The sequence below is a fragment of the Pantherophis guttatus genome, chromosome 7 (assembly GCF_059756535.1).
Source record: "Pantherophis guttatus breed Tessera chromosome 7, ASM5975653v1, whole genome shotgun sequence".
Taxonomy (NCBI): Eukaryota; Metazoa; Chordata; class Lepidosauria; order Squamata; family Colubridae; genus Pantherophis; species Pantherophis guttatus.
Genome location: NC_142069.1, coordinates 22287699 through 22315413, shown reverse-complemented (window position 1 = coordinate 22315413; position 27715 = coordinate 22287699). Strand labels below are relative to the sequence as shown.

The window sequence follows — 27715 nt, the reverse complement described above, 5'->3', positions numbered from 1 at the left end:
AAAGGAAAGAAACACATATATTTATGAACATTATATTATAGTCCTTACATATAATTTCAAAACTTAAGAAATCAATTTTGTGGAATCATAGAATTTAAAGTAGAGATCACCCAGTCATTCCCCTTGCTCAATGTAATATTTATTTTATTTTTATTTTATTTTATTAAATTTCTATACCGCCCTTCTCCCGAAGGACTCAGGGCGGTGTACAGCCAGAAATAAAACCATGACAATAGAAAAATTAAAAACAAGTTAAAACAATTAAATCAATTGGTCGAAAATTCTAATAAAACAACCCATTAAAATAGTAAAAATATTATTATTATTTAGGCCAGCCCTGCTTGTTGGAATAGTAATGTTTTTAGGGCACGGCGAAAGGTACGCAGGTCGGTAATCCTACGAATCTCCAGGGGCAGCTCATTCCAGAGGGTAGGGGCGCCCACAGAGAATGCTCTCCCCCTGGCATTGTGTAGCTGACGGCACCCGGAGGAGCCCCTCTCTGTGGGAGCGTTCCGGTCGATGGGAGGCTATTAGTGGCAGAAGGCGGTCTCGTAGATACCCAGATACCCATGCCATGGAGTGCTTTAAAGGTGGCAACCAACACCTTGAATCGCACCTGGAAGAAAACCGGGAGCCAGTGCAGCTCACGCAGGAGCGGTGTTACATGGGAGCGTCGGGTCAATCCCATAATTACCTGCGCGGCCGCATTCTGGACCAGTTGGAGCCTCCGGGTGCTCTTCAAGGGGAGCCCCATGTAGAGAGCATTACAGTAGTCCAGACGGGAAGTCATGAGGGCGTGAGTGACTGTGCGTAGAGTCCCGATCCAGAAAGGGACGCAACTGGTAAATCAGGCGAACCTGATAAAAAGCCCCCCTGGCCACAGCCGTCAGATGGTCTTCCAAGGACAGCTGCGAGTCCAGGAGGACACCCAAGTTGTGAGCCCTCTCTGAGGGGGTCAAGATCTCACCCCCAATAGTAAGTGATGGAGTCAACTGACTATGACGGGACACCGGAAACCACAGCCACTTGGTCTTGGAAGGGTTGTCTGAGCTTGTTCCTCCCCATCCAGATCTGTATGGTTTCCAGGCACCAGGACATCACTTCAAGGGCATCATTGGGGTGGCCCGGGGTGGAAATGTACAGCTGAGTGTCATCAGCGTACTGATGGAAATCCACCCCGAAGCCCAGATTATCTCGCCCAGCGGCTTCACATAAATGTTGAACAGGAGAGGCGAGAGGACCGACCCGTGGCACTCCACAGACTAGGTGCCTTGGGGTCGACCTCTGCCCCCCTGCCAACACAGACTGCGTACGGCCGGAGAGGAAGGAGGCAAACCACTGCATAATGGTGGACCCCCACTCCTAACCCCTCTAGCCGGCGCAGCATGATACCATGGTCGATGGTATCAAAAGCCGCTGAGAGATCTAACAGGACCTGGACAGAGGAACAGCCCCTGTCCCGAGCCCTCCAGAGATCATCGACCAATGCGACCAATGCCGTTTCCACGCTATACCCAGGCCTGAAACCCGACTGGAACAGCTCCAGATAATCCGCTTCATCCAGGTCCTGGGGAAGCTGTAGTGCCACCACACTCTCCACAACCTTCGCCACAAAACGAAGGTTGGAGACAGGATGATAATTTGATAAAACAGCCGAGTCCAGGGAAGGCTTCTTGAGGAGGGGCCTCACCACCGCCTCTTTCAAAGTAGTTGGAAAGAAACCCTCACTCAAAGAAGAGTTAATAATCCCCTGGAGCCAGCCTCATGTAACCTCCCAGGAAGCCAGCACCAACCAGGAGGGACACGGGTCCAGCAAACATGTGGTCACATTCAGCCTACCCAAGACCCTGTCCACGTCCTCCGGAGTCACAAGGTCAAACTCCTCCCAGCTAACATTGTCAAGACCTGCCTCCGTCATCCCATCTGAACCCATCCAGTCGGAGTCCAAGCCCTCTCGAATCTGAGTGATTTTATCATGCAGATATTGCACAAAGTCCTCAGCCCTGCCCTGCAAGGGGTCTTCCCGCACTCCCGTATGGAGAAGGGAGCGGGTCACCCTAAACAGGGCGGCTGAGCAGTTATCTGCAGACCCAATCAGAGCGGAAAAATAATTAAATTTTGCCACTTTGATCACCACTAGGTAGGTCTTAATATGAGACCTCACCAGTGTTCGGTCAGATTCGGAACGGCTGGCCCTCCAACCGCTCTCCAGGCGTCTTTTCCAGCGCTTCAACTCTCTCAGCTCCTCGGAGAACCAAGGAGCCAATTGAGATCGGCGCTGAGTCAGAGGCCGCAAAGGCACGACGCGATCCAAAGCCCCAGTGGCTGCCCTGTGCCAGGCAGCCACTAGTTCTTCAGTCAAGTTGTGGGCCAGAGCCTCAGGAAGTGGCCCAAGCTCCGTCCGGAACCTCTCCAGGTCCATCAGGCGCCTGGGACGGAACCATCTAACCAATTCCGTCTCCCTGCGGCGAGGGGTAGCGGTTCGAAGATCCAGTCGAAGGAGTGAATGATCAGACCATGACAAGGGCTGCATAACTAAATCCCCTATTTCTAGATCATTCTGCCACTGACCAGAGACAAAAATCAGATCCAGAGTGTGTCCCCCCGTGTGAGTAGGGCCTTGAACTAACTGGGTCAGGTCCAAGGCCGTCATGGAAGCCATGAACTCCCGGGCTGCTACTGATGTGTCACCGACCGATGACAGGTTGAAATACCCCACGACCATCAGCCTGGGGGTACCAACCGCCACGCCGGCTATCACATCAGGCAGCTCGGGCAGGGCCACTGCCACGTAGCAGGGAGCCAGGTACACGATCAGCAGACCACCTGCACCCCACGGCCCCACTTTACAAGGAGGGACTCACATCCAGCTATTTGAGGAACAGTGGTCTCCCTTGGACATAGATCTTCGTTAATAACAACCGCCACCCCCCACCCACCCCTCCCCTGGGCCCTCGGCTGATGGAATGCCCGGAAACCTGGTGGACACATTTCTACAAGGGGCACCCCCCCTTCCGGGCCCAACCAGGTCTCCGTGATATACACCAGGTCCGCTCCCCCCTCCTGAATAAGATCGTAAATGAGGGGGACTTTATTTACCACAGACCTGGCATTACATAACATCAGCCGGAGGTCCAGGGCCTGGGGATCTGAGCCACCTGGGAAATGAGAAAGGCGTTGGGGACCGGAGCGCACAATCGCTCGAAGGTAGCGAGTGCGCACTCCTGAAACATGATATGGTCCCCTGCCACCCCCATATCTACCCCTCCCACCTACAGTACTGATTGAACAACCCTCCCTGGATCGAACTCCCGCCCCCTCCCAGACATCCGATCCTGTATCCCTGGTGCCGTATCCCCTCGCAGGGCCCAGCCTTGACCCTGGTGGATTTCCCCCTAAACCCACCCCAGTCTTCCCAGAACCCCTTAAAATTTTGATTAAAAACCCATTTTAAAAAACCCTCAATCTCTTCTGTGCCGCATGCCATCTCTCAGGGCTCCAAAGCCCGTCATCAAGATAGGCCCTCGATAGCGTGGAGGGCCAGGCCTGCGAAAGGGGGGAATTTTGCAGTGCTAGCAGCTCCACTGCTGAATACATCAAGAAACATCAAATAAACCAGGATGGGAAAGCCAATTTGGATAGGGTCCAAAAAGTCCTGGAGCAGAAAGATCTCAGTATAGATGGAACCTGGTCCCCACTGCCCTCTCACGGCAGTGGAAGGAGACAACGTTAATTCAGTCATTCGGAGGGAAATTTCCAGGTCACCCTCTCACGGTGACCTGGCCAGATGAACTTGGAAACTAGGATTCATTAATCCAACTCCTCCGATAGCAGATGATTCATAATATCCACAATAGTATCTCTAATAGATGAGCATCCAGACTGTTTGAAGAGCTCTAGAAAAAAAGAACTCATAACTTTATGTGACAGTCTGTTCCACTGACTGACAGCTCATACTGTCAGGAGTTTCTCCATGTTAACCCACTGGTTGTGGACCTGTCCTGTCCTGTGTGAAAATTCTTCATATCTGAAGATTGCTATTGTATCCCATACATCAATGGGATCTGACCAAACCAGAGTAGAGTGAGGCAATTCCCTCCAATGATCTTGATTCTATGCTCCGGTCCCCCAAGATAGCATTTGTTTTTTTAGTAGCTGCTTTACACTGGTGGTTCTGCATTATATTTTTTATTCCATATATAGAACTTAATATTTCTCCTGGTTCAATTTCATCCTATTTGTTTTGTCCAAAGGCTCTAGCCTGCGTAGATCATTTTGTCTAGATTTCTCTCTTTCATCTAAAGTATTAGTCGTCCTCTTAGCTTTGAATGCTATATAAGTGTTCCCCTCAACTCCCTCATCCAATAAGTACTAAAACTGCACTGCATAAAAACACCATAGGATCTAAGAAACAATTTTGTGGCACATGTTGAAATTAAAGCAGGCTAAATGAACACAGGTGACACAGACTTCCATCATCTAGTTGCCTTCAGTCCTGACGTCATATAGCAAAGACACCAAATGCTCCTGTAGTAGTGCTGGCCAGCTGTTTATTTAACGGATTTATATACTATCAGCCAAGCTGGCCCATGGAACTTTGCAGTGACTCTATTACAAGTAGTAAAATGATAAAATATCTCATTCCGTTTTTACTGGTTGTTCTTGTGAGCTATCTAGGATCATTGTGTATAGAGCAGGTACCCATCTAAATGTAATAAATAAATTAAATAAATAAATAACTCATTTAAACTATTATAAACCAACAAATGAGCAATATATTCATATGTAGTATACGAAGACAGTATTAAAAAGTCTACACAGCAAAATTAAAATAGTGAATATAGTTTTTAAAAAACCGGGAGGGAGGGAAGGAGGAAGGACTGACTACCAGTAACTGTGGTTGTCAGGAAGGTTCTGTTCTCTTGGGTAGCTATGGCCAAAATAGTCATGGAAGCTAGGGAAGTTGCAGTCCTGCAGAAGGCCAATCTGAGCCTGCTCTGGCACTGACCTCGCCCAGGCTGCTTCTTATGAACCAGAATGTTTTCCTAGGATGTTATGTTATGTTTTTTAATGGAAAATAAACTCCACTTTCCAGCTTCAAAAAAGAGGCTCTATTCTATTGTGAAGACAGTAAATTATCTCAGAACTGGGACAAAGAAGATGCATGGATGAAGCCTGGGGCTAAGAATTTATTTCTAATTTATTTAGGAAATTTTCATTGAGACAAGACTTGAACTGATGATTTTTCCAACATTATGCCAATGCTTACATCGTTAAAGAAATTTGCAATGTGATAGCTTTGAAGTTTGAGCATGATAAAAACTTTGTGTGAAAAAATACTGAAGTTGAAATTTTCAAATCACATTTGAATGGATCAGAGCTGTTTACAGGGATGCACGCTGAACCCATTTTCTGAATATTCACATTTTAAGATAAGCATGTGGTACAAATGGCAGCAGCAAGTAAATTGGTTGCCAAAAGAAAGAACACAGATGATTACACTACCTTTTGTTGCCTGGTTGCTGATGGGGGGTGGATTTGATGCTGGCCGCTTCGTTGGATGAAGAGGTACAGTGGAAGCTTCACCATATGGTCGATCGGAGCTGAGACCGCTGTCACTTAATCTGCACTCCCCATCAATTAAATTGCAGTCCTGCATACATTTGCTATGCTGAAAGTTTATTCCGTTATTTTGCACAGGATTCCTGTTTTCTTGAATTCTGTAACAGGTTTCAGATGCAACTTCTTTCTTAATATGTTTCTGAGTTTTACCTGTCTCCTATAGATGAAGAAAAGCATTTAAATCCATAATGTTTTTAATAAAATATTGAATGTATATTTGTAGATTTAAGCGAACAGCACCAACATTTATTATAAGACACTTAATTTGATTGCTTGTAACTTGATTTATCTACACTCAAAGTTATATGCTAGAAGGATTATATAAACTAAATAAAATAGCTTATTATATAAAGTGATGCAAAAGACATGAAATTAGGAATACTAAACTCACATCTTTCAATAGATATTAAAATAAAACTATAAAATTTAGTTTCATATATTTTGACAGATACTGAATATTATTACAGTACATTTTCAGAGGTTTGCAAGCTATAATAAGAACAAATTGTTTATAATTATCTGAACTAATTTGTTATTTCATTACTTCCTATTAACACAACAGCTCTCTAAAAATGGTTACTTCATACCTACATTTGCACCTACAATTTACTACTATATACAACAACATAAAACTGGGCCCTGAGCCCTATTGTAATCCCACTGAGCGTTTACATCTTAAAAAACATTGCAGAAACACCTCACTCTTTCAGTTAATGTAGCAAGATTCACAATTTGTACATTCATATTAAACAGAAATGAATAATCTTATAGTTTTCAATTATGCTCAGTCTCAGCTTTGCCAATCTCAGTGGATTATGAGAATTTTAAACCAAAGCATCTATAGATCAAAATCTTGGCTGGTGTAAAGACCCACATATTTTATCAGGGAAGAACTAGAGTTATAATTAGTGAATATGCAAAATGTGGTATACACTTATTTTAAAAATTCAAATTTTTGAATATTCAATATACTGTATCTCACCTGAGGACTGATTTTAGAAATTGCATGTAATGGTGTAAGAAATACTGAAGCTCCCATGTCTTTTTCATCTTTTATGTGCTTGCCTGTATGGAAATTAAAATGTTCAGAAACATTTCAAGAATTCTGATTTTAAAAAAGAGAAGAATTCTTTCCCATTTTCTCTACAGATAATAATTGTTATGATTCATAGAGTTTTGTTTACTCTATTTCTTATCCACAGTTTACAATAGTTCATTTAGTGACTGTTCAAAATTACAATGGCACTGAAAAAAGTGACTTATGACCATTTTTACACTCACGACCTTTGTAGCATCCCCATGATCATGTGATCAAAATTCAGATGATTGGCAACTGACCTGTACTTATGACCGTTGCTGTCTTCCAAAGTCATGTGATCACCTTTGGCAAACTTTTGACAAGCAAAATCAATGAGGAACCCAGATTCACTTAACAACTGTGTTACTAACTTATCAACTGTGGTGATTAACTTAACAACTGTGGCTAGAAAGGTCATAAAATGGGGTAAAACTCACTTAATGACTGTCTCAATAGAAATTTTGGGCCCAATTGCGGTCGTAAGGCAAGGGCTATCTGTACTGTAATATACAGCAGTGCTTAAACATTAAGAACTCCTTTGGAATTGTCAATATTTCTGCATAAATATGACCTAAAACATGACCTGTTCTTTACATAAATTCTAAAACTAAATAAAGAGAAAATATAGAACTAGTGTTTAGAATATAACTAGGGGATCTGATTTTATGAACTATCCTAAGTGGCAAATACACCAGTCTTTTCTGATCAGCAAGCTAGGATTCCCCTAGTCAAATCATATATATGAACCATGTTTGGACATTTGGAAGCCAAATTTATATCTGCTGTCATTGCAGGGAATCTTTGGGATTTGGCTTTGTTTCATGTTCCATGCACTGAGATAAAGCTATTCTACATCTAGATGCTAATCTGACCCTGGTTCAAGATGCCTAGACACACTGAAAGGTGTCACAGTTCCTCAAAGTTCATCTCAAGTCCTCTGAGCCAAAAGGGAATGATCCCTATCACTTGCATACTGCATTCCCTATGCTAAAACTGGGATTGGCAGGAATGCATGCAGGGACTTTTTTGTTCTCCACCATTGCAAAATGGAACTCTCCAACTTTCTATGGTTCCCCACAAAACTTCAGGCAGATTAATTTGCTGAAACATTGTATCCTGTATATATTTAGCCAACAGGTAAAGTAGATGTCTTTTTGCAGTCCCTTTGACCTTTGTCCTCTCTTTATCATGATGTCATGTCCTGGGCTAAGCACACTGGAATACAAGCATACTGCACGGTTCACGGTCCTTATATTATTATTCATATAAGTGTTTATGGAGATACTGTTTGTGCAGATCATAATATGATGCCATTCAATCAGAGGAAGCTTTTAATATAAGGTGAATTGGCCTCATCTCCAACAGACTAATTGAAAGAATTTATTCCTCTAGAGACCAAGCCCTTGAATTTAATTATTCTGAAAAGGAGTTCCCCAGCCCAACATGTTTGTATCCATGGCAATACAGACCTTACAAGATTCTCTCAAGGGCATTCACCAATACAAGTTGGCTGCCACCACTCTTACTGCAAGGAATTAAATGTGACATTAATGCACCCCTTTCTTTTAATGAAAGAAGAAACCGGGGTATTGTCCTTGTATACAATCATACCAAGTCCTGAACTACAGTCATCATATGCTGCATCTTTATCTGGGCTGTAAGTGAATGCTACATATTAACACTTCCTGAATTACAATCTGGATCATTAGTCTGCACTCTTGAGACAGGAAAGCCTTTTTCCACTAAGTGCCTATTACGATTCTTAGAGAACTTTTCTCTCTACTGGCCACAAACGCATAGTCACAAACACAAACACTGAAGAAAAGTCTGATCAATAGTCCTGATTGCTTCTACCACGGGAAAAGTTTTGTCTATCTTTCTGTGTACTCCCTGAGTTCTTAAGTACTGTACCCAACCAATGATGATGTCTGTGAAGACTCTTTAACAGTCAAGGAATGGCTGAATGGAACAATTCTAAATTGAAAGTCCTCCTTCCTGTAAATAAAACTGAAACACTTGGAGGATATATGATGGTTTGATTTGGACAGATCTAATGAAGTTAGGGAATTGTTCAGAAGGATCATTTTTCCCATAGAACTCATAGTTCATATTCTGAATAATCAATGCCTGATTATTTTCCTCCTGGCCACAGTTGCCACCTGCTTTTTCAACAGAAGCTGTGACTCCAAATTGTACAGAGACTCAAATAAGGAAATGCAACCTGGAGTACTGGAGCCTGGTCAAAAGACACAGACTTAGAATAAATAATGTTGAACTCAGGCTTTGAGAACGAGGATGGAATTCATCTACATATAAAATCCACAACTAATTACCTCAAACTTTTGTAGCTAAAGCAATATCATTTTGTAAATGGAAACTATCTTGTTTCTGTTATTGTTAAACAAATGGGAGTTACAAAAACCTTACTGATCCATTGCAAACCACTAGGTTACAATTTATCTTCAAGCCACCCTGAAATATCCAGCAACAGGACAACTTACCATATTCTGGTTTATAACTCTGAGAAGACATTTTATCTTTATGCCTATTTTTGGAATAGCTTCTGTGATCTGGAACAAAGCTTCTTCGGTCAGTGCTGTCTGTGGTCTGAGTATGACTTGGTAAACAAGTGGTATAGTGCAATCCTGCCATTGACAGCATGCCCTGAATAGCTTCTTCCTCCATACTTGTCGAGGTAGGACATTCCCTAAAAAAAGGAAGAGCAGAAGTACAGCTACATACATACATACATGTGTGTGTGTATTCCTGTTCAGTGTCATTTTGTTCAAATTATCTCCAATAGTTTTTGTACTATAAATCTCCTATATAACTACTCACATTTTATTTGCATTTTCATTTCTAGATGGCTTCTCTGTGATTTGAAATAGGTCCTTTGTTACTTTATTTTCCTCTTTAAAATTTGAAGTTACTTCTTGTTTTTCATCATCTCCTGAGCTTTCTGATTCCTCTAGTGAGGAGTCCTTTTGCTGGAGGGAGAGAAAATTATTTATGCATTCCACTGACTTAAATATAATCAGTGATTTAAACTGTAGTTGAGTCATCAGAAAGATAAGTAATAGGGTTTTTTTTCATTCAAATAATACTGTAGTGAATGTGAATAGATTGCTGAAATGCCTTAGTGTGAAATCCTAGCTTTAACACTGTTATTTGGAACAACCCATTCAAGAGTAGTCCGCAATTTAAGAATCTTCTTGAACTCACTGTTCTTGATCAAACAGGTGACAGCTGTGGCCTATAGGCCCTTTCCCAGCTTCATTTGGTACACCAGTTCTGCTCTTTCTTTGACCAGAAGACCCTTAGGACAATTGTGGCTTGACTACTGCCAATGCACTCTATGTGAAGCTGCCCTTGAAATCAATTCAAAAGTTCCAATAGGTCCAGATTCAATAGTATGAACAGCAATAGGCATGGCTTTGTATTTTCATGTGACACATCTTTTTAAATTGCACTGGTTGCCTCTACGAGTCCAGGTGGGATCACAGGTACCAATCCTACATATAGGACATATAAAGCCTTACATGGCACAGGGCCAGGTTATTGGTGGGACCACCTATCTTCTATAATTTCTGCCTTGCCAGTTGGTGCTGATAGACTAGACATGCTCTGGATCTCTTCAGTTAAACAGTGCTGTTTATCAGGACCCAGGAAGCATGCCTTTTCTTGTCACAGCATTTACCCTCTGCAATGAGATCTCCTCTGAAATCCATATGGCTTTCACCTTGTTAGTATTTCATATGATCTTGAAAAATTTCTCCCAAGTCTTGAGTTAAGATGGCTTGATTCCTGTTAGATGTATTTTTGCCTATGTTTTTGCAGTAAGAGATTGAATAGCATTTTGTTTTATATTTTTATTGCTTGATATATTGTGAGCTATTTAGTCAATTTGGAGTTGGGAAGTCCTAAATTTAAATAAATGAATATAAAGGTCAAATATGATGGAAAATAAGATAAAAATATCACCATATATATGAGTAATCCATATTGAATAACAATTGGGGATGGAGTAACTTGCTGTTGGTGTGAATGGACTCAATCAAAGAGAGCATCCACCCACTACAAACCCTCAATTGTTATTCAGTATGGATTAGCCATATTTTAAATCATGGTCATATGTTATGATCAGTCAAGAATCAAGAACACTGAATAGGAAGGAAACCATTTACAGTAATAAAAAAAAAGCAGAAGCTTAGACTCAGGGGGAAAAACAAGGATTATTTTGTAAAACTCCTAATATTGTATATATTGTATTCAGTCTAACTCACTCATCTTTTAGCTAATCTTCATTTTTTTAGTCATACACAGAAGTCTTCTTCACTATTTTTTCCAAGCTTCATTTGAAACTAAATATTCTTTACCTGGTTAGTGCAATCAGGTTCAGATTCTTCTGAATCAGATATATCAGAATACTCTGAGCTGCCATTCCTGAGTTCTGATTTCACACTTTCAAAAAACACTGGAAACAAAAAGAGGGACATTAGATTTTTCATTATAAACATTATCTTTTATTTTCTTTTTCTGCCAATCTGTTAATCCCACAACAGTTCATTGCTTAGAAATAAATAGAATTTGGTGTCAGAACAATAATAAACTGCAATGCTTAAATTTCTTTTCTAATTTTCTCTCTTGCCCCATTCCTTTAAGTTTAAACTCAGATCCATTTCCCTACATGTGAATGAATTCACACATCTATATGAGTTAGTATTTAGAAACACCATCTCTGCCTAGGTTTAGGTAGAATGTAAAAATCTTAACTTTTGCTTATGTTCTAATGGATTTTAAACTCTACAGATTTGTGTTTAGAATTCTTGGTTTTCACTGGTGGTACCCATTTTAGAACTAAAATGATGAGAATAAATATTAAATTGTTTTGAAATCCTAAATAATCTACATATAAAAATTCAAAAAAGCTCCTTTAAAATCTTTGCAGCATTTAATATAGTATATTTCTAATAAATATATGGACAAAGTCTTGTTCAGCATATGTAAAAAAAATATAAATTAGATATAACAAAATCAATGTTTGTCTATTTGGTATATGAAAGAATTAATGTTTCCCTGTTTAATATGTGAAAAAGTACTAAAAATTTATCCCTTCTTTTGTGGCATTATCAATGGCAGTGAAGCTAGCCTTATTATGAAGTCACATCCATCAATAATGTATATAGCAACTGGATATATAAAAAATAAAGGAAGAAAAAGTATGAATTACTAATTCAAGAAAAAATAGACATACTGTTCAGTGGTTTCTGTGTATCCGCATGGCCATCTGCTTCCTGGGACTTCGGCTCTTCTGTCTTAATAGTTCTTTTCTCCTCATCCTCATCTTCACTGTCTGCTGTGTATAGACTTGGATCTCTGAAGGGTTGCCTCTCATCTCTGTCACAAAATATTCGGTTGTAAAGGATATCCATTGGAGTTTTCCCTTTATTATTTTCTCATCTTTTAAAAGAGTGATATCTAATGTTCACTATAAATACTAAAAACTCTAAACTAAAAATCAATTTAAATATTTTTCTCCTTTATCAAGTCATACTGTGTTTTTATCGATGAATTTCTGAAGAGAATGCAGAATTGTTAGGGATTTTTATATATATATAAGATTGATTAAAGTCATTTTAAATCACTTTAAAGCACTACAATATCAGTAACATTAGTACTCACACTTGATATACTGAGTAGCTATCAGAGCCTTTACTTATGTCTTCTTTGAGCCAATGTTTTTTTCTGGACACAGCACTCCATACAGTGAAAACTAGCTGGATTTAGCTTCCCTTTTATAACCAAATCTGCACAGTACTTCCATGCCAAAGTTCATTAATAGAGAATCAGGGTCCTCCACAAACCTGAATCTGGCCTTACAAGTTAACAGCATATTTCCTGTCCCAAATTCTTTCCTTTTAAAAAAGTTACATATAACTATATCCATTTCTCAGCCTCAATTGATCAATTGAAAAGTGAACATAATTAGCAAAATTCAATAAAGCAAGAGTCATGTAACATTTGTTTGTTACCTAATTATTCTTCCATTTGACAACAAAAGCCGTAAATCATTGTCTTTTGTTCTCCATTCTGGAACAGTGGAAGATGGTTGAAGTGGCTTGTTAAACCTTCCATTCAATTTATAATTTGCTGTGTCCTAAAGCAAGAAACAAAACAAGATTCCATTTTAAAAAGCTGTTAGTGGTGATGCAAAGTTTGTCTATAAGCAAAAGGAAAAATAATGCATTATTAATAATAACTATAATACAGGTTTATATGTACAAATTATCATGCCCAAATAGGAAATTATTAAAATCTGTACTTCATAATACCTGATCCTACTTCAATTCTCTGGATTAATGAGGTTTAGCACATATAATTATACATATTGCATCAACATGTCAAGAAGGATATTGAATAGATTGAAGTAAGACTAATATGCTCAAGTGGAGGTTGCTGGCAGATAGCAATAAGCTGTGCAAATGTGGAGAGACACAGAGTCCGGCCCATTTGTTGATCTATTGATTGAATGCACCGAAAGTGATTTGTTTCTGGCCAACGATAAAGCCAAAAAGGAAATAAAGCCAAATAAAGAAATAAAACATGTCAAGAAGATAGCCAACACAAGTACAGCTAGAATTGATGACCTCTAGCATTATTGCACAACGCATTGTGGATGCGTTCCATTCCATTCTATTCCATTATAGTGGAACTATAAAAACAACTTTAAGAACTCACATTCAGAAAATATTACCATAGCAAAACTTGATCTAGATATCAGCCCTTCATTATTTTCTTAGCATCCTAACAGTAAGCAATAATATCAAACAACGGTGGTATGTTGCGGTATCAGATTGATAGAGATGGAGCTGGAAATTTATAACATAATCTTTAATACTAAACTCTTATATTTCTTTTAATCTACATTTGTTAAATTATTTGAGCTGATATATTATGTAAGCACACAATATTTTAGCAGCAATAAATGACAATCATATCATAGTATTTTGTACCCAGCCTTTTTGTATTTTATTTCATTCTAACTTGTAATACTTGCCTCCTCCCATGGGGACATTTCTAATCTTTTAAGAACTTCTCTTGTGTGGAGCTCCAGAATGTCCAGATTAGAAGGTGTTTTGGTAGACTGATCTCGTAGCTTCCTTGCTCTTCTTCTGGAATGATGAATGGAGGCCAATTCACTTGATGACCGTGAAACTTGACACACACCAGTTCCCTGAGTTTTTGTTGGTTTGTTGTTCTCTTCCTTTAAGTAAAATAAAGCCATTTAGAACTGATCATTTTTACAATTTTACATTCAGATAACAATGTACCAAGATAAGAAGGGAAAGATATTGGAAAGGGCTATTCCTTCCTCTTCTTTCACTGTAACAGTGGACAATCATTGCTCGCAGTGCTCCGAGAGGAAGGGCAAGATACAATTGTGGAGCCCTTGAAAATCCAGAGGAAAATATCCTGGCACATCTTGTATCATATCTTGCCCAGTATAACTCTTATCTCATCCCAAATGCAGCCTCTGGATGCCAAAAGGATATCCCTACTGTAATGTGTCTTCTTGTAAAACAGAATTTTTATTTATTGGTTCGATTTATATGCCGCCCTTCTCCGGAGACTCAGGGCAGCTTACAATGCGTTAAGCAATTTTTGAGACTGTATGCAGTATGAAATAATAGAAAATTTAACAATCCAGCTCATGAAACTAATTTCCATTTGATTCAAACCATTATTCAATCCCACCCTAATTGTTTCCCTATAAAATGATGCAAATTTCCACCATCACAATTAAATGTCTTTTATTCATACCTCTACAGATCGAATTACTTTAGAAAGTTGCTTAATTAGCTGTCCAGGCCTAATATTGTCTGGAATTTCAAAGGCATGTTCTGTTACAAGCTGTAAGCAAAATAAAAGAAAATCAGCTAAATTCTAAATATAAATGAAAAATGCTACTGCATTATGAAAAGTAAAAATGCTACTGCATTTTTAAAAGTAAAACTTACATCTTTTTTCATCCATAGCTTTAAAGCAGTAAGTAAAGCTTTCACTCCTTGTATTAAGAACGTTTGGGGCTGAAAACCATCTTCTTTAAGCTCTAAAAATGAGAATTTAAGATTAGGTTAATACTGTTTCAGTAATGTTCCATCAAGCAGTATATACTGTATCTCACCTTTGGTAAAATCTGACCAAAATATTTAAAATTATTATGAAAAGAAAATGGGACTTTTTTGCACCAATGCAGGTTAATCAAACATGGAGTAAAACCAGAAATGTACCGCAATTAAAGCATAAAATACCTTCAAACTACAGAGGAAGGACAGAGCTCTTATTGCAAACAGATGAAGATTATTTAAGTATAATGTATCAGCAGTTATTTTAAAAACTGAACAGCAATTCTTTTTCTTCTCAATTGCTTTAAATGGGATATTCCAGAACTGCATGCTTCAGAAGTTTGGTACCTTATGTGAGATTTTCATACTATATATAGCCATTAAATTTTAATTCCAGTTTCCATATAATGATAAACTGATGCAGTGCTTGTATACACAGTGTTAAACGACTATGTTGTTACAATTACACCTGCTATTTATTATTATAGCCCAAACAGAATTCCTGACTTGTTTTCCTATCAACACAGATTAAAAATAAACAATAACAAATCAGCACGTTTTCAAGAGCCAGCATTAGAAGAATTAGGCACTGAAAGATTCTTTAAAAAACCCTACATAATAGCTTAATATTCAATATATAAATGATCTAATTTGCCATTAATTCAAGACTGTAATAAGGAGAAAAGTTGCTAACTGTTTTACTTTAATAACTCAAACAATACTGAAGGGTTATTTATGGCCCTTTAAAATGAAAAACATATTAAACCATAACTGCATGTGCAGCTCTATCTGCATTTCATACAATATATAGTCCATAAAAGCTTATGCAAATTGGTTAATATAGCATAAAATTCTGTTGTTTTTTTATGCAACAAATAGTTAGCTCTCCAGAAATTACAGCAATGAGTAAATACAGATGTTCCATTTCATTAGTTAGATAACGCTACTGATGTGAATGAGCCCCTATTCTCAGTAGATTCCAGTTCTTTGGCACCAGCTGACAGAAAGGACATAGGACCAATTTGTTTCACCTGCAAATGAAAATGCTTCTCAATTTGGTTTTTAAATTGAACTTAAATTGGGCATGGCTGCCTGGTTCACTTCTGAAGAACAGATGGTAGCCAGATTCATTGTTTAGAAATTTGCATGCTCGCAAGGGTATCTCTTCCATACCATAGTAAAAAACAATTTTGGTTTAGAAGTAAATTTGATACAAGACTTCCTATTATTCTTCCTTTTTGATGATCAATTTATTTTGTTTTTACCCACACTGCTGCTATCTTGATATTAACCCTGGTGAAACAAACCAGGTATCTGAAGTTTTCCTTACTTTTTCTCAGCAATTTGAATTTATGATTAATACATTTACTATTTGAACTATATTATTATTGTTGTTCATTTTATTTACACATGCTACCAGATCATTCTGAATGTACTGTTAACTGTCAGAACCTTCCCAAGGATCTAGGACAGTTAAGATACCATTGTAAGATACCGGTATGCTTTGTAGTGATCATCTTCATTCAGATCTTATTTCCATAGGGCATCTTGATTCCTTACATTTTTACTAATTTTTTCCATTTGACAGTGTGCCTGCCACATTTTGTCCAGTCAAAATTCAACTGCAATATCTTGGCTGTTTATTACGGACAGTGTTGAGCAGAAATTTTATTTCAGACAATGTTTTACCATACAGCTTCAGGTTGTCCAGGTAAAGGAAATGGGATAACCTAGCAGATGTTTTTGATGTCTGATAGCTATGGCCTAAGTTATTCAATATTGTTGGCAGAGTAATCAGTGCCATGACAAAAGAGATAGTGAGTCTCTTTGAAAGATTCCTCTCTTAATATTAAATTCTCCCGGTCTATCACTATTTGACCAGGAACCTTGTTTTCTGTTGTGCCATCAATCCTTGTACAAATCTTCTGATGTTTCTATTGACTCCTTCGAGGCACTTGATTATCCAATCATGTGGCAGGATGTTGAATGCCTTCTTTAATCAATCTATGCTACATTCAAGTTGGTCTTCCTTCTCTTGCAGTCTTCCAGAATCATCTTGTCAATTAGAAATAGATTTTTTGTTCCTCTGCTGTTTGGGCAGTTTCAATTCTTCTATTTCTTTAGTTAGAAAGCTCTGTTTTTTCTAAGGTAGAGGAGAAGGTACCTGGTTTTGGAATGAAAACAATTAAATAGCTGCGCTGGCTTCCTCTACCGCCAACTCCCCCTGGTTTGCCTCTACAATCCGAGCTGCTTCTTGCAAGGCTTTCTTTGCCCTTGGTAGACCTTTGCAATTCTTCCAATTCTGCTTCCATGAATACTTTATTTTGTATTATAAATCAATGCTGATTTGTTAGCCTCTGTTCTGTTATTTCTGATTCTGGATATTGCTCTTTCCAGAACTGGTGCATTCATTTCAAGTATTTTCTTCTTGTTGGGCTTGATCTATAAAAACAGATCATTATTTCTTTGTGTTCTGTCTCAATATGTTTGTGACAGGTAAACATCTTTCCTTCTAATAGTTCTGCAGCTGCTGGCCCTAGTTGCTCAGCCAACAGTCTTGAGTCCTGCAACCTATCCAAATGTCCAGGAACTCTTAACACCTAGTGCAGTGCTTGTTGACCTAAATGATAACTGAGCTAGTATTAGTTTCTGTAAATTACATCTCACAATATGGTTTATGGGAGAGACACTCTTTGTCTGACTCTCAAGAGACCTGTCCAGAATAGTTGAACCTCTGGCATAGCTCTCATCTTCCTCAGTACCCACAAACCCCACAACCATGCCAAGTTTTATTATTATTACTATCATCAACATGGAAAAGCCAAAGAAATTGGCTAGAACACTAAATCATGCATGGGCAATCCTGCAGCTATGGGAAGCCATCTGTGCAGCCATCTGTGCCAGCACTATGGGTGTACAAATCACTAAAATTGTGCATCGTAGGATAATCTGCAGGGATAGCTATTCCACAGAGTATCTTCACTGTGAATCATGTGCTAGCCAAACTGTTACCTGGCAAGCTTGGGGATCAGGATTTACATAGTAATAACAGTATTATCAATCCTTCCAGAAAGAGAATGGTGTAGAAGAGGTGAAAATGAGTAGGTACTTAAGAAAAAATAATGGGAATTAAATAGCAGTCAGTTTAGAGTGGGAAAATATTTATTTTCATATCCATAAAACTGTACTCGGCATCATTATTTGAAGACATATCCCAAAAGGGGGAGGGGGAATGCATTTACTTCCTTTGTCAAAGCCTTTGAATATTGCAAAGGATGATATATGAAGGCTTGCTACTATTTGTTCAAGTGCAAATTAGCATAGCTCGCATAATATTTTAAGACTGAATAAACTGCTACCCTGATTTTTCTTAATTGTAAAGTATAAATAACTTGCTTCTCTGGCTATGATGTGCTCACAGACCCACTAAATCATTGTTAAAAAAAGCCTACTCTCAAATCCTTCTTAAAATATTAAATTAGTTAGTTACCTTTCAAAGTTTCCATTAGGTTTTTGGCCACAAACCAACAGATGGCTTCAAAGAAAGGAAATTTGAAAAGATCGGGAGTTTTTAGTCTTTTCTCCATTTCATAACACCTAAATAAACAATTCAGAAGGATTATTTTATATAAATATGCAATCACTGTTCAATTTGTTCATGTGTAGTAAAATAAAATATTTCCTAACAACAAAAATATATTAAAATATCTGGTGAAGTGTAGTAAAGTGCACTTGACAGGTTTTTCATGTTCTAGGAATAAGAGTTCCATCAACTGCATTCAGATATATGAATATATTTTTATAAATTCCATTAATTCAATCATTAAGAAACAAAATGTTTGCTATTAGAAGTAGTCCTTGCCTGTTGACCAATGATTTAATGACTATTCACAGTCACAATAGCTCCGGAAGTGCTTTACTGCCCATAAAGCATTTCTAGACATTGTAGAACATTATGCCATCTCCCCCTCCCCCAATCACAAGATTATTTGGGGTGTTTGGAAACTTGTTCACATTTATGACTTATTGACTATCATATTTTTCGGAGTATAAGATGCACTTTTTCCCCCCTAAAAGGGGGTGAAAATTTAAGTGCGTCTTATACACTGAATGTAGCCCCGCCCACCCACTGGCCCCCACCCTTTGGCCTGTGCCTCGCAGCAGTTACCTCCTTGCAAGCAAACAGCTCCTTTCAGCTTCAGCACAGCCTAATTAGCACAAGTTGATTGAATTGGCCTCCCGACTCTCAACTGATTTGCTCTCAGCTGTTTTTCGCTGCTTGCTGCAAAGAGGTAAATTGCTGGAACAGATTTTTGTTTTCCTTGTGCTAATCCAGCTATGCTGAAAACGAAAATGAAAGTAAAGCAGGCTGTTTGCTGTAAGGTCACAAAATTAGGCAGAGGTCAGAGGGAGATTTCTTTTTCTTCTTTTTCCTCACCAAAAAAGGTAGGTGCAAACAATGGGAAATTTAGGGCAAAAAAGGAGAGTTCAAGATTTCAAAACACAAAAGAAAAAAAGGAGAAAGAAAAAGGCAAAAAGAAAAATGGGAAGGGAGAAAAAGAAAAAGAAATGAAAGAGAAAGATGTTATACATATTTAGAATTGAAATATGAATAGTAAGAAATAAATGGGAAATCATGATTGCAAAAATGAAATGAATAATAATTGGAACATTTTTCTTTGTATTTTTGAAATCTAGACAATGATAAGTTTTTCTTTTTTATTTTCTTTAGAAATATGAATAAGTATAAACTGTAACAATTGAAATACCTTTTATGGTATATAGTGGTGAAAGTAAAAAGGATTAAATTGTAGCTTGGATAACAGCTAGAACATTTTTAAATTTAATTAAGGAAATTTTAACGATTGAAATATTTTTAATTATATATTGTGATGAAAGTAGAAATGATTACGTTGTGATTTGGAGGATTATATGGGCAAAACTATTTGGGTTATTGGAAGAGTTTAAGATGTGAAAATGAGTAACATAAGGGGAAAGCTCTATTTAACTAGGGAATTGTAATAATTGAGATACTATTAATTGTATATTGTGTTGAAAGCAGAAATGGTTAAGTTGTGGTTTGGAGGAATATATGGGGAAAATTATTTGGTTTATTATTATTGGTAAATATAATTAATTGATTTGTAAGAAATTGGATTGCATGGAAATAATTGGAATATTCATGTTCATGTTGATTAATATAAAAAAAGATAGTTATATAGGTAATTGAATTTGTATTAAACAATTGTAATATTACATAATTAACCAATGAGGATGGATATAAAAATAGATGACAATGGGAAGGAGTATAATATAGAATAGAAGGGAAAAATTGAATTTGATTAAGATTAGAGATGAGAATGAAGAGTAATATTGGTTTTTTAAAAAAATAGATGAGGAATAAATATGGCAAAAAGGAAATATAGAAATTGTAAATTTAATTGAAATGACTAAACATTGTTTAAATTTGTGAACTGGCCAAATACTCTGTTCAAAAAAAATACATTGTATGTTTGTATGTGTGTTTGTCTAAAAAATAAAAAAACCTTTTTATAAAAAAAACAAAACAAAAAAGGTAGGTGCGTTTTATACTCTGGTGCGTCTTATACTCTGAAAAATATGGTAAGTGCCTTGAAATCATATGATCGCCATATGCTATCTTCTCTGCCGGCTTTCCCTGAAAGTCAACGGGGAAGTTGGCAGGGAAGGTTGCAAGTAGAGTGGAAATTCCACTCCATTTTCCCAATAGAGGATTTCCCCTCTTCTCCATGTAGGGAGGGAAATCGTTCTACATGGAGGAATGGATTAGAATGCTGGCATTTGCTAATATTTTCCCGACCCGTCTGGAAGTGTTCTGAAACAGTTTGTAGGGGAAGAGAAAACACTAGCAAATACCAGTGTTCTCATGATTATTCCTCCTGGGGGGAGGGAGCAGAAAGAGGGCCCGAGTCTCCCAGGTATGTTTGGAAGTCCTCTCCCTGCCCCACGAAGCCCAGGCCCTCTCCCCAACAGCCAGTTTAACAACCACAACTGGGAGAATTTGGATTGTGGGTGTTGAGTGAAGTGATCATGTGGCATATCACTTAATGACCACTTCACTCAACAACCAAGGTTCTAGGGCCAATTTTAGTTATAAGTAAATACGCTCCCATGTAACACCGCTCCTGCGCGAGCTGCACTGGCTCCCGGTGGTCTTCCGGGTGCACTTCAAGGTGTTGGTTATCACCTTTAAAGCGCTCCATGGCATAGGGCCTAGCTATCTCCGAGACCGCCTGCTGCTACCGACGACCTCCCATCGACCCGTGCGCTCCCACAGAGAGGGCCTCCTCAGGGTGCCATCAGCCAAACAATGTAGGCTGGTGGCCCCTAGGGGGAGGGCCTTCTCTGTGGGGGCTCCCACCCTCTGGAATCAGTTGCCCCCGGAGTTAAGAAGAATCCAGGACCTCAATGCCTTCCGTCGTTCCCTGAAAACCCATCTTTTTCAGCAAGCCGGGTTGGCTTAAGAAGAAATTTTTAAATTCTTTTAATTAGTCTGTGATTCTTAACTTTCGGGCCAAATTTATATATATTTTTAAATGTTTTAATATTTGTATTCTATGTTTTTTATCTTGGCTGTACACCGCCCTGAGTCCTCAGGGAGAAGGGCGGTATATAAATTGGAAATTAAATTAAATTAAATTAAATTAAATTAAATTAAATTAAATTAAATTAAATTAAATTAAATTAGTGAAGGACTATCCTTAGTCATAAGTGGAGGACTATCAATAACTTAAATAATGTTTTCAGTAGCTCTAGTTTATTATTTATTATTATTTAGTATATGATGAGAACATGACAGAAGAGAAGTAACATACAGTATATACACAGTCCACGTAATTATAGACAAATTTCTATATGGGTATGGTAGTTGCCTCATAACTGGATGTCCAATTCAGGTGATTGCCTCTAGTGCTGCTTTGTGCAGGTCTTGTAGAGAACCAGGGAATGCATGTCATGGGCAATCTTGCCCAATGTGTTTAATATTTCATATATCAGCACTACAATCACAAGAGGAATCTTTCCATCCCTACTGATACTGGGCAGAAGCACTTCTTCCAGTATCCCACCTAATTCTGTTCAATTTCGACCAGACAGAGTGAGCAGGTCAAAACTATGTGGTTTAGTAGAGGGATCACTAATGATCAGGCCACAAGAAGATACCCTGGACCATTCCTCTCTCCAGACATTCTCAGGATTAAGCTGGGTAGATGTTAAATGAATAGCTGTTTTCCATCCTCAGCTATGGGATTTCAAACTTGTGATGGGCTGTGCACTGTCCTGGTGAATAGGGAGGGCCTTGTTGTTCAGCATCCTTGACCATAGCCAAATGAGAGCTTGTTGTCTTTTAAAGTGGGAAGGTATGATATTGCTAAGTATCGGTAATCAATACACAGGCATGGGATGCAATTTCCGGAGATAATACACATTGTCTCGTGGAATTGGACATCAATCATTTGGGTGTGGGCACCTATAGCCACATACTGGCATAATATTTAGCTGTGGAATAAATCAAAGCCAAAGCTGTTGTTCGTAGGGTGTTAGCGACAGCACCCCAGGATATTCTAGCCTTCAATTAACTTTAATTAAATATATATATATTGCTCTTTCATACCTGTTTAACCAATTTCTGTTTTAATGTAATTTTGTTAAAAGAAGCAAGCAATTCAGAACAATCTATTCATTTGGAGATCATCAAATAATGATAATCCCTCTATTCTTTGCAAAATATGTTGTCTTTATAAAACCAGAAAATGATTTAACACCAATTTAACAAAGACATATGTTTACATTTGTAGAAGCAAATAGTTGGATAAAAGAGGAAATTCCAAGTCTAACCTGAGCTGCATGCCAATATTGAGGTTGTGCAAGAAGTTTCCTCCAAAAGCCATACAGTCCTGAGAAGTGAGTACAGCATGAATCCATCCTGAAACAAAAAGTTAAGCTTATATATACACAATATTTTGTTCCCAAAAGCACAACAAAGGCAAGTTATTTTAACAACCCACATATTCTCCAAATCAAAGTTTTACCATCATACTACTGTTATCTTATTGGACTATCAACATATTAATATCTTTCAGTTGTGAAGTACTGGTCTGCTGTCTCAAAAGCGTAACCAAAAATCTCTAAAATCAAATCAATTTCATCTGATGGTTAAAGCACCAGGCTAACAAGTAGTAGACTGTGAATTCAAGTGCTGTCTTAGTCATGAAAACCAACTGGTTGACTTTGGGCCAGTCACACTCTCTCAGCCCAAATCACTTCACAGGGTTGTTATAGTGGGAAAAATAGGAGGAAGGAATATTCGTTATGTTTGCCATCTTGAGTTACTTATAAAGTAATAAAGGTGGGATAAACATGTAACGTAAATAAATAAACAACTCTTCCTGCCATAACTGAAGTATCAGTTTGAAAGCCAAATTTCATTTTTCTATGTAGTTTTATCTCAAAACTTTAAAAAAAGCCTTTGGACTACCAAATATAACTGAAATATCTCATCAATTTGTATCCTTACATAAATCTCCTTGCTTATACAGTTAAAAATATTTTATCCCGTATGATAGGGATCTCCAACTTTGGTGACTTCAAGTGTTGTGGACTTCAACTCCCAAGATTGGAGTTGCCAAGGTTGGAGACAGGGGTCAACTCACTTAACAATCACCTCGCTTAGCAATGGAAATTCTGGTCCCAATTGTGGTCATAAATTGAGGACTACCTCTATTTTGTTTCATTAACCTTAGCTGCTTTTTGCTCTATATGTGTTACTAGTATTAGAGGTTACTTTTCAACAGGAAATCTGTCTAATACAGCAGAGGTCTCCAACCTTGGCAACTTTAATACTTGTGGATTTCAAATCCCAGAATTCCCCAGCATGGCTGGCTTGGGATTTCTGGGAGTTAAAGTCCTCAAGTCTTATAGTTGCCAAGGTTGGAGATCTCTGCTGTATTAGACAGATTTCCTGTTGAAAAATAACCTGTAATATTAGGTGACATGTATGAGATTTAATCTCCATTATATCCACAAATTTTCAAAGATCAACTTTTTTCTGAAGAATCTACCAAACAGTATTACAAATCAAATCTGGAACTGAACTGGCAATTAAATTCAATACAACAAATGCCCTATCATATTATCAATGATTATACTAACTTGAAGAATTAATAATTTCTCCCTATATATTTGAATAATTAAATCAATAAATATATTTTTTTTTAAAAATGTTATTTTATTTATTTCTGAAACTTATATCCTACCTATATCACCGAAGGTGACATTACAATAAATATAATTACTGTATACATTAATAGAATATGGAGTAACAAATAGCAGTGTTGAAATTCTTCCACCGGTTTTAATACACAATTATTGAAAATGTGGTAGGAAATATACAATATACAAATAGATCATACTTTAGTTATCTTGTAACTCTTTTTCAAATTCTTTACCTGTCTCAACTTCTATCTCCATCTCCTAAATTAAAACTTAACTACTAAACTGAATTAAAAATTTTCTGAACATTAGTTACCAAGCTCCAATACATCAATATGTTAATGGACAGGGAAATAACTTTTTACCTGTTGGAACAAATAAGGTATGTCCTTGCTTCACAACACATTTATAACATTTGTCAACTTTATCTCCAAAATACACTTCACTCTGGGTAACAGATGAACTCCAGGATTCATAAATTGCCAGATTATCATTAGTAGGTTTGATCAAGTAGAAAATCTTTTCACCCTATGCACAGAAGACATTTCATTACATGTTGTACATCTTTGACAATTTTGTATTACCACCATTAATATCACATAGGACTACAACATAATGAAAGTATAGAATTGTATTGCTATTTAAAAGGAAATTATTGGAGTTAGAAAAAAATGATAGAATGGGAGAAAAATTCTCAAATCTAACCAGTTGGTTAAACAAAATCAGAAATTTATGCAATTTTCTTTGTGGATAGCAAAACAAGCATTAAATAAGTGAGAAACATGTATTATTTTTCCAATCATTATTCATACACACACACACACACACGAGAGAGAGAGAGAGAGAGAGAGAGAGAGAGAGAGAGAGAGAGAGAGAGCGAGAGCACATTCAGAAAATATTGACCCTTCACTTTTGTCAATTTTGTTATGCTGCAGAACCTAATTCTACAGTTGTTGAAATTCATTTTTTTCTCATTAATCTACAGTTAGTACCCCGTAATGACAAAGTGAAAACAGAATTTTAGAAATGTCTGCTCCAATTTTTAAAAGGTTTAAATATATATATGTGACAAATCTTTTTTCCTTTTACTGAAGAAGTGGTTTCAGTGTGATATGTAAAAGAAAACATTCAAAATTTTAAAAAATGAATACAGTACATTTGCATATTAAAGAAATTAAAGTTTTCTTACCCAAAGAACATGATACCAAACAGAAGTGCCCCCAAAATCAATATGAAAATCTGTGTAGCTATCTTGAACTCCCATTAAGCAGTACTTCTGAACAAAAGGCTTAGGGAAGACTGAGTCATCTGGCCAGTAATTTTCAACCCATGAAAGTTTTCTGGCAATTTCAGGAACTTCCACTAACTCAGACATCCTTTAAAATTCAAAACAGGGAATGCAATTTGAATAAGAATATGATTAAGGATTTCTTAATATATGCAAATATGAAAAATCCTTTCTCTCTAGTAATATTTTGATTCATACTGTTATTTAGATTGAATAGTTAACACCGAAGATAGAGAATTAGTCCATTACATAACTTATTTAATTATGTTACACATTCTCTGGAGTGGAACTTATATGGACTATAATGAGATTTGAATGAAGAAAAAGTAGAAAGTTTTCATCTAAATCCAAATTTTAAATTTTTATATATATCAACACAATATAATGGTTATATAGCAAAATTAATTGTCCCTTATATCAAATTAGAACTGTTTTTCTTACTGGTCAAAATGTTCAAAAAGAAATTAGTGGTTAATTCAATCAAGTATTTTTGTATATTTTAAATAACTGATTCATAAGAATATGGTTATGACTATATGTATGTTTGCATATGTAGTTTCAAATTGGGAAGATCACTACCCTATTGCATGATAAGAAATATTTTTTCGGGATGCTAGGATTTTAGAAAGAGTTATATCATGAGCCTCAATTCATAAATTAAATAATTAGAAGTCATGCAATAGTATGAAATTACAGCTTTAATGGACTATCATTCTAAAATATAGAATATCCCACACAGGTTGATCTCTATGCAGAACTACAATATTAAATACAATGTGTTTAGCATTTAGCATTTGCTAATAGATTTGGTTTAGATACATAAACCCAGGCATCATTTTCATTTTTTAATTAAAAAATAAAGGATATTTTTTAAAATAACATAAGCTGTCACAAACATTTTAAAAATATTTTTATTTGTCTTGCATATATTTGTTAGCCCTCTCAGATAATCTAGATAGGAAACACAACTAAATGAACTGAATTTTACTTTATTCTAAAGCTGCGAGTCTGAAAGTACAAAAGTTCCCGCCACCTCTTTTAACTGTTTCATCCATGAGGAAATATCTTTTCTAAGTTTCTTTCTCTGACCTTTAAGCTACTGGAGGTTCCTGCCTCTCTTATCTGATTATTTCCTAGGTTGTCTCTCTTCCCAGCATTCGCAGACCATTAAACCAGTGGTGAAATCCAAATTTTTTTACTACTGGTTCTGTGGGTGTGGCTTGGTGGGCATGGCAGGGGAAGGATACTGCAAAATCTCCATTCCCACCCAACTCCTGGGGGAAAGATATTGCAAAATATCCATTCCCACCCCACTCTTGGGCCAGCCAGAGGTGGTATTTGCCAGTTGTCCAAACTACTCAAAATTTCCGCTACCGGTTCTCCAGAACCTGGATTTCACCCCTGCATTAAACGTATAAGAAAAATATGTAGATAAGCCCTTTCCAAAGAAAAAGCAATTACATTTATTCATCCTTTTAACCTAAATTATTTAGGGTAACCCCAAGCGTTAAGTATACATCATAATCAATTATTTACACTTCTCTCCAAATTGTCATATTCCACCTTTCAACTTCATATTTCATTATTGCAAATATTCAGAAAATCTGCAATTATTGTTATATACTACAGTTTAAAATATAAGCATTTTATACATATATGAAAATTGTATACTTACTTTGTGTCTGAAAATTCAAGGCTTATCACATTTAATACTTTTGGTCTCTCAGGGTTTGTAAAATACTTAATGTAATTATGGAGCTTCATTTTGCTATCTGCTTGTCTTGCCACATCAATAACATCAATCACTTTATCACCACCTGTAAAAATGGAACATTTAAATCACTGCATAAACCAGTCAACAAAGGTCTGTAGAAATTACATCTCAGGATTATGGGAATATAGTAATTTATGCTTATGTATCTATTTTTTCTGAAAATCCTGAAACTGTTAAAGAGAAAATATAGCTAAGTGAACCATTAATGTTTTGAGTATTCCATTCATTCAGGTTAGATTAATCTCAAGACATGATATTTAAAGCTTACAACTGAAACCAAAGCTTTGGAGAATTCATCTTCAAGCATTCTCAGAAAATGTCACAACCATAAAATATTTCAGGAAAAGAATATTTAAACCCATTTACTTTTCCTTGCCCTTTTGTGTTTGAACCAACAGTCCATACCTACATAATGTTCCACATCTAGAACAGAAAACGTAGAAAGTGGGAGCCTGAGACCTAAGCCATCTAATTTAGGTACCATAATGGGAACATCAAACCCATGCTTTTCCAGGTATCTTTGCGTCAATTGGCTTCCATGCATTTTCAAAATGATTTCATCAGCACTAAAAAGGAAA

At 37.1% G+C, this 27715-nt stretch overlaps 2 protein-coding genes across 3 annotated transcripts in view; both read right to left on the bottom strand.

Moving 5' to 3' along the window:
• The window catches only part of KDM7A (lysine demethylase 7A), a 55107-nt gene that overhangs the window by 4923 nt on the left and 22469 nt on the right, over positions 1–27715 (bottom strand). For both annotated transcript variants that reach the window (XM_034403124.3, XM_034403126.3), the window contains exons 4-19: positions 27543–27703; positions 27039–27180; positions 25265–25451; positions 24441–24603; positions 22702–22789; positions 18317–18423; positions 14719–14810; positions 14522–14611; positions 13758–13964; positions 12733–12857; positions 11955–12097; positions 11077–11174; positions 9539–9687; positions 9202–9407; positions 6605–6687; positions 5506–5779 (exon numbers count right to left, since the gene is read on the bottom strand). In XM_034403124.3, coding sequence (XP_034259015.1) covers positions 5506–5779; positions 6605–6687; positions 9202–9407; positions 9539–9687; positions 11077–11174; positions 11955–12097; positions 12733–12857; positions 13758–13964; positions 14522–14611; positions 14719–14810; positions 18317–18423; positions 22702–22789; positions 24441–24603; positions 25265–25451; positions 27039–27180; positions 27543–27703 — 2315 coding nt within the window. The remainder of the gene's footprint in view (positions 1–5505; positions 5780–6604; positions 6688–9201; positions 9408–9538; positions 9688–11076; positions 11175–11954; positions 12098–12732; positions 12858–13757; positions 13965–14521; positions 14612–14718; positions 14811–18316; positions 18424–22701; positions 22790–24440; positions 24604–25264; positions 25452–27038; positions 27181–27542; positions 27704–27715) is intronic.
• Positions 14–5471, bottom strand: LOC148112780 (uncharacterized). Its single transcript, XM_087873753.1, has one exon. It carries the CDS (start codon positions 2723–2725, stop codon positions 1763–1765), a length of 963 nt encoding a protein of 320 aa, XP_087729879.1. The 5' UTR covers positions 2726–5471; the 3' UTR covers positions 14–1762.